Raw genomic sequence first — 7191 nt, forward strand, 5'->3', positions numbered from 1 at the left:
GTTGAGTGAAAGTTATTAACCGTTGAGTGAAAACTATTAACGGCTAACTGGCAATGGTTTGTTATATACTCACTAGGGGTGGTAAAAAGAAATTAGGCGCTGGCCTAAACATACCGGCCCCCTTGCGGTGAGCAACAAAAAAAATTACGTGTCCATCGACCACCATAACGATGTACAAATTTATAACACAATCTTAGTAGATAAATAGAATGTAGAAAATATATTATAAATTCATTTATTTATTATTATAATTATATATTTTTTTTTTAAATAAGAATCCAAAAAAACAAAACGATAGCCATAACTTAGTACCGGGCCGTACCCGAAAGCACCCAGCCGAAAATGGAGCCCTGAGCGAGAAGCTGCCCAAACGTTTGTGGCATGACCTGTTGGGTCATGATGCGGGAGTATACATCCGCGCCGAGCACCAAGCGTATCGGCGACGACTTGTAGAAGTTTGGATCCGCCAGTTTGATGTGGGTGTATGGGGCTGCTAGGTCGGAGTCCAGCGTGGTGGTCGGGCTGATACGCATATAGTTGTGCATTACCCTTACATGCGTCGATATGCGGGTATTCGTCCCATGTCTGCCTCGCAGTACTAAAAGGCAGCCGCGTTGACCACCGATATCAGTCTGCACTAGTTGCAGTTCCCTTAAAAGGTCGCGTGCAATTAGCGACGTAGGGGCGCATGCGTCTATGAGAGCCCGGACTAAATGTAGGCGTCCTCTTGCCTCGATCTTTACCACCGCCGTCGGTAAAATGGCTGTCGTTGGCAGCAAAGAAGGAGCCGTTAGCCCGGCTCTAAAGGAGCTAGCCCGGTGAAGCTGGAGAGACCTGGTCTCCAGTCTGGCCGGGTTGTGCGCTTGGCGACGGTGCAGACGGCGTTTGAGCGAACGACGTTCGTGTCGCAGAAGGGGGCGGAAAGTCCGGGTTTCCGTTTCCCCTCGCTGTGATGGGCGGAAAGGCCGTGTTTCCGCTCCGGTTTCAAATCGTTCTCCCTCCTCCGGTTCTGGCCTAGTCTCCGTTCCAGGGTCTGACGCATAGATGGAGAGAGCATCATCGGAACTCATTTGTTCGCTCCATGAAGTGTTTTGAGGGACTGCGGGCGGCGACGGGTATTCTCCCCGATGTGCAGCATTGTGTGGTGCTTCTCGTGGCAGCGCCGGCACCGTGCGTCGCTGGAGCAATTCGCTGTCCTGTGGTTGACCGCAAGGCAGTTGACACAGTATTTGCCTATGAGTGCCTCCCGTAGGCGCTCTTCCGGTGTCTTGGCCCGGAAGGACGAGCAGAGCCGCAATGGATGCTTTCCCTTGCACAGCGTGCAAGAAAGTGGGTAGCGGTTTGGGTGTAAGGCCGCAGTCTTTTTTAAGGCATTGTAGCGAGTCATCTTCCTGAAATTAGTCTGTTGAAGATTTTTTTTTTGTTTGTTTGCCTGTCATTTAAGACTGATTGGGTGGCGAGAATAAGTGCATAAATTAATTTATCGTGTGAACGCTATTATAAATTGCATAGTGTGGAGGTGGCCTTATGTGGTGTGAAATGCATTACACTAGCATAGTGTGGAGGTGGCCTTATGTGGTGTGAAATGCATTGCATTACCATAGAGTTGCAAATAATAATAATTAAATAAAAAAAAACATTTTGCCTTTAGCATCAAATTTATGTTATCGTTATTGTTTCATTTGCTAGCAAAACATATTTTTCAAATATGGTATTTGCAATAAAAATTGAATTTAAAATTCATAAGCATGAGTTATGCCTCATAGTTTGAAAAACGGTTTTAGATTCACTGTTGTAAAATTTTAAGGCAGTGCATTAAAAACTGACGGATGGCATCACCGTATGTCATGAATGACATTTCATATTGTGGTTATGTGCGCAACAGGAGCACATGTGCGAATTTTGGCAGCAGAAAGGGTAAGTATGTGAACATTATTAAATTTGCATATTTATTAAAATATTTTCTTTTTCTTTCAGAAGTTTTGGGAAAGCCGTCATGTATTTATGTAAGCATCCACAGGAGACAAAGCCAAATCGCGAACGTGCTGGCCGTCTATTATCAGAATGGGCACGACCAATTTTCAATTTGAGTTGCAATGTTAAAGGAAGTACGACAAGAGCGCGATTTAGCACAAATGCCACGTCAGCAGAAATCGCCAGAACCGCAGCCAACAACATCCTCGAACACGAAGAAGGGTTTAAACTCTGCCTTTGCAAATTCTGAAGAACAGCCACTACGTCCAGGCGATCCTGGTTGCGTGGACCGTGCACGTGTACCCCTAATGTCAAATAAGGGCTACGTCGTATGACCGAAATCAACTGTCGAAGGAGAAATTTTCTCGTCTACGAAGCGTAAACCAAATCGTTTCGAAAATAATATAAAAAAGTTTTTGGACGCTAAACGAAGGAAATGCTGAAGGTAAGCCCTTTCGTAATACAATGAAATGTATCTGTGTAATGTTGCTAAGTTGTAATGTAACTCGTCGTATGTAATACTTAAGGTCACTAACTAATGTACTCTATTATTAACGTAAATAAATTTCCATGTTTAATGTAAGTTATTCTATTCTACCATAAAATGAAAAATGTATTCCGATTTGTTCTGTGTTGTTTGACATGCATAATAAAAATGTTATTGTAATACTACAAGTAACACATACGCTGCGTAGAACTATGTACTTCCATTATTGAGAAAAAATCTGAAATTTTCTTCAAAAATCGCGGATATTTAAGCATATACTTATTTGAAAGTAAATTGCGATATAAAGTAGATGTATTTCTCAATGCTGAAATTCTCGTTACATGGTAGTTAAGAGACTATATTTAATTACAATATAGTAATTACAAAACGGAAAAAAAGTAACGAAACGAAAAACCAAAATTAAGTTATTTAAAGTAAAATAGAGTCGTATGAATCGTTCATTCTATCAATTAAAAGATTTAGCAATAATATTATTAAAATAAAAAAAAATACGTGCAAGGGAATGCAGACGATATATTTCAAAATTACAATTAAAGGCAATAAAAAAAGTAGTAGAACTTTAAAATTTTTTCCTCAAAATAAAATCTGTTTATTTTAATAAATACATGCACAATTAATTAGAATAACGTAAATTTGCTTTAAAAAATGCCAACTTCGACTAGTGGTCTAGGGTTTTTTTTCTTTTCTCTTTTCGAAGATTTTCTGTCAGGTGGAATTTGCAATATTTATATGGTAGTAAGTGTATCGGAAAGCTAGGCTTTCGATGTGGCTAGGGAACGGTTGTGTTGAGTAGGGTGTGCATCCTCGTTTTCCTCCTCGTAGGGTGGTAGTAAGACCAATTTGGCAAGCGGTCTTGTAACTTGGCCTTTTTCAGTAATAATGTCAACTACTCGCACTCGGGTATCAGCACCTGGGTGTATATTGACAATCCTACCCAATCTCCACTCGTTCGGTGACAAATTGTCTTCTTTGATGACGACAAGGTCACCTGTCTTTAAATTTGTTTTGGAATGTTTCCACTTAATACGCTTCTGCATTTCATTCAGGTATTCGGTTTTCCACCTTTTGCAGAAGGATTGATGTAAGGCCTTAAGTTTTTGCCATCTATTTACGATAGAGGCACTGCTTTCATTTATATCCGGTTCTGGTGGGGCCATCAGATGTCCGCCGACCAAAAAATGTCCTGGAGTAAGTGGCTCCAAATCAGTAGGTTCGTTTGAGGCTGGGCTTAATGGTCGCGAATTAAGGCAAGACTCAATTCGGCATAAGAGTGTGTTGAACTCTTCAAGAGTATATTTTTGCCCAGACGCAATCTTGCGGAAATGACTCTTAAAGCTTTTCACACCTGCTTCCCAAAGTCCGCCCATATGAGGAGCTGCAGCAGGTATGAAATGCCATGTAAGAGCTTGGTGGCTATACTTTGAGATAGCATTGTTGCGAGCATCGGCTATGAAGGCTTTAAGTTCGGACCTTAGGGATCTTGATGCTCCAACAAAGTTTGTACCATTGTCCGAATAAATATTCTTAGGGCAACCTCTTCTAGAAACGAATCTAGAGAGAGCTGCTAAAAATGACTGTGCTGATAAATCGGTAGTGGCCTCCAGGTGGATGGCCCTTGTTGTAAAGCAGACAAACAGACAGACATACCCTTTGGATACACGGCATCCTCTTCCACGGTAGCTTTTTATTTCGAACGGACCCGCGAAATCTACCCCCGTATTCGTAAAGGCGCGTGAAAATGTAGATCGTTCGGACGGAAGTGCACCCATAAGTTGCGTCTGAGCGCGTTTTTTGAAGATCGTGCACGTCTTGCAGTTATGGATGATGGATCGGATCAAGTTTTTCACCCTTGGAATCCAATACTGTGCCCGCGTTAGCCGTAACATCAGCTGATTTTCTCCATGCAAAGAGACTTGATGGATAAACTGGATTGTTAGACGAGACAATACGCAGTTGTATGGAAGGATGATTGGATGGCGCTCATTGTATGACAAGTCGAGAGACGCACCGAGACGGCCACCAGTTCTCAACACTTCATCTTTATCGAGGAATGGATTAAGAGCGAGGATTTCACTTTTTGCATCGATGGGCTTACCGGATTTCAAACAACCATACTCCTGACCATATTTCTGCTTCTGCGTATTTATTATCAAACGTCTTGTCGTTGCTTTAATTTCTTCGGAAGAAATTAAGCAAGACTTTTGTTGAAAAGAAGCCTTTGTGTTCGGATGAGTTCTTTGAGAGAATCTCATAACGTATGATAACACTCTCAAAGCTCTCGGCAAACTCGAAAAACGGTCAAGGATGTCGTTAGAATCCCCCTGTATTGTTGTACAAGCATGTACACGTACCTGTTTTTCCTCTATTGTCGTCTCGTAGTCATTTTGTCGTAATGGCCATTTGGATTGATCTTCTTGCAGCCAAGAAGGTCCCTGCCACCACAAGGTGTTTTCCACCAAATCCTGTGCCATAAGTCCCCGACTGGCTAAGTCTGCAGGGTTAGATCCTGAATCGACATGATTCCAATTTGCGTTGCCAACCTTTTCTATAATCTTTGTCACTCGATGGGATACAAACGTTGACCATGAACATGGTGGCTTGCGAATCCATGCGAGAACGATGGTCGAATCCGTCCATAGTTTAAGTTTAAGATGAGTCAGCTCCAGGTTGTTGACTACAGATTCAACTGTTTCGGCCAGTAATACGGCGCCGCACAGTTCCAGACGCGGTAAAGAGATAGTTTTGACAGGCGCTACTCTGGTTTTTGCCAATAGTAGGCTGACGAAAACTTCGTTGCTTGTCCTTACGCGCAGGTAGACCGTTGCTGCGTATGCTTTCTCTGATGCATCGCAGAAACCATGAATGGACACATCGTCCGTCGGCGAGAAGTGGACCCATCGTGGAATTTTAATGTTGTTTATGTACCTGTGGTTATCCATGAATGTGTGCCAACGATCCAATGTGGTAGGAGATACAACCTCGTCCCATTGTGTACCTTCCAACCAAATATGTTGCATTATCATTTTGGCTGTGACGATTATCGGTGCTAGCCATCCTAATGGGTCAAACAGTTTGGCGATATCTGAGAGAATAGCTCTCTTTGTATATGATTCTGGGCTGAGTATTGGTTTTGTTTTAAAATAAAAGAAGTCCGTATGTGCATTCCATCTTATCCCAAGAGCCTTGACATCACTTGTGTCTTCGAAGTCTAAAAACTCTTTGTTTAGCAAGTGGTCCTTTGGAAGGCCTTGTAAAATTCTTCCACAGTTGGCTGTCCATTTTCTTAATGGGAAACCTGCCGACTCCAATGCTGTTTTTATCTCATTTCTAGCTTTAATTGCAGCCTCTACAGAGTGTCCACCTGCTAAGACATCATCAACATACATGCACTTCCTGAGTATGTTTGAGGCTACTGGTAGTGAGCTTTCAACGTCGTCAGCTAATTGGAGTAACGTCCTTATTGCCAGATAAGGAGCGCAGTTGATTCCGAACGTTACCGTCTTCAATTCAAAAAGATTTGTTTGTTCGGTCGGATGGTTGCGGAAAACGATTCGCTGGTACTTCGTTTGATCAGCTTTCAATAGGATTTGGCGATACATTTTCTCAATATCGCTATTGAAAACATATTTAAATAAACGCCATCGCAGAATTAATATGGTCAAATCTGCCTGAAGAACTGGACCGGGGAGAAGGATGTCATTCAGCGAAGTGCCGTTTGAAGAGGCTTGCGATGCATTGAACACCACACGCACCTTTGTCGATGTGCTCTCTTCCTTTTTTACGGCGTGGTGAGGCAGGTAATAGTTGTTACTAGAGTCGGCCGTTTGATTGGTATGTATCTTTGCCATATGACCCAGCTCAACATATTCGTTTAACACTCTGTTGTATTCTTTTTGCAGGTTCTCGTCTCTGGACAAACGAGCTTCATTGCGATAAAACTGGGAGTACGCAATCTTTAAGGAACTACCTAGACTAATGTTGACCGGATAGTCTTTCCTGAATGGTAGCGATACAACGTATTTCCCGTCTTCATTTCGCTTCGTTGTCTCTTTATAGAGCTCTTCACAGTACCTGTCCTCCTCGCTTAATTTCTTTTCCTTGGAGATCTCTTCCAATTCCCAGAACGAAGCTAACTGCTTTTCCAGCGATATTTCGTTATAATAAGAGACGCAAGTGTTGGTTGGCTTAATTGTATTAGCACGCCCTGTGACTATCCAACCGAACACTGTCTCTTGCGCAAGAAGTGATCCCAGCACGTTCTTGCGTATGCCATCCAGCATAATCTGGGGATAGACGTCACCACCGAGTATGACGTCCACGGGTTCATTGACGAAGAACCTCTTATCCGCCAACGTGAGATCTGGGAAAGCCTGCCGAGTTAGTGCGCTAATATGGCAAGTCGGCAAGTTTCCCGTTAATTTCGGCAGAACCATCATGTTCGTTGTGATCGATATAAGTGGGTCTATTGGTGACCGCAACTCGACACAACATGATTCCTTCACTTGCGCAGATACGGTGTTGTTGATGCCTGACACCTGGGCATTTATCTTCCGCACTGGCAAGTTGATTCTGCGCTTCAGCCTTTCTGTGATGAAAGAGCACTCTGACCCGGAGTCGATGAGTGCTCTTGCGGCATAAGTAACGCCGCTGTAATTTATGCTTATTTGTGCCGTTCCTAACAAGACACCTTTGTCGCTGTTAGCGAAGCA

At 42.9% G+C, this 7191-nt stretch overlaps 2 protein-coding genes across 3 annotated transcripts; one reads left to right on the top strand and one right to left on the bottom strand.

Moving 5' to 3' along the window:
• Positions 1–305: 305 nt before the first annotated feature.
• Positions 306–1078, bottom strand: LOC120780818. The gene has a single exon (XM_040113064.1). It carries the CDS (start codon positions 1068–1070, stop codon positions 306–308), a length of 765 nt encoding a protein of 254 aa, XP_039968998.1. The 5' UTR covers positions 1071–1078.
• Positions 1079–1810: 732 nt separating this feature from the next.
• On the top strand, positions 1811–2668 carry LOC120780496 (protein IWS1 homolog). Of its 2 annotated transcripts, none has more exons than XM_040112771.1 (2): positions 1811–1917; positions 1978–2668. In XM_040112771.1, exon 2 carries the CDS (start codon positions 2097–2099, stop codon positions 2307–2309), a length of 213 nt encoding a protein of 70 aa, XP_039968705.1. In that variant the 5' UTR covers positions 1811–1917; positions 1978–2096; the 3' UTR covers positions 2310–2668. The 2 variants fall into 2 exon arrangements, with proteins under 2 accessions (XP_039968705.1, XP_039968704.1); XM_040112770.1 differs by having other exon boundaries at positions 1824–1917; positions 1981–2668.
• Positions 2669–7191: the final 4523 nt, after the last annotated feature.

The sequence above is a fragment of the Bactrocera tryoni genome, unplaced genomic scaffold (assembly GCF_016617805.1).
Source record: "Bactrocera tryoni isolate S06 unplaced genomic scaffold, CSIRO_BtryS06_freeze2 scaffold_25, whole genome shotgun sequence".
NCBI classification, from domain to species: Eukaryota; Metazoa; Arthropoda; class Insecta; order Diptera; family Tephritidae; genus Bactrocera; species Bactrocera tryoni.

What these genes read in the sequence shown, in the direction of transcription:
- LOC120780496 (XM_040112770.1), top strand. Translation starts at nt 1,892, where the DNA reads ATGTGCGAATTTTGGCAGCAGAAAGG. An exon ending in GAATTTTGGCAGCAGAAAGG is followed by an intron (nt 1,918 to 1,980) that starts GTAAGTATGTGA and finishes TTCTTTCAGAAG; the next exon opens with TTTTGGGAAAGCCGTCATGT.
- LOC120780818 (XM_040113064.1), bottom strand. Translation starts at nt 1,070, where the DNA reads ATGAGTTCCGATGATGCTCTCTCCATCTATGCGTCAGACCCTGGAACG.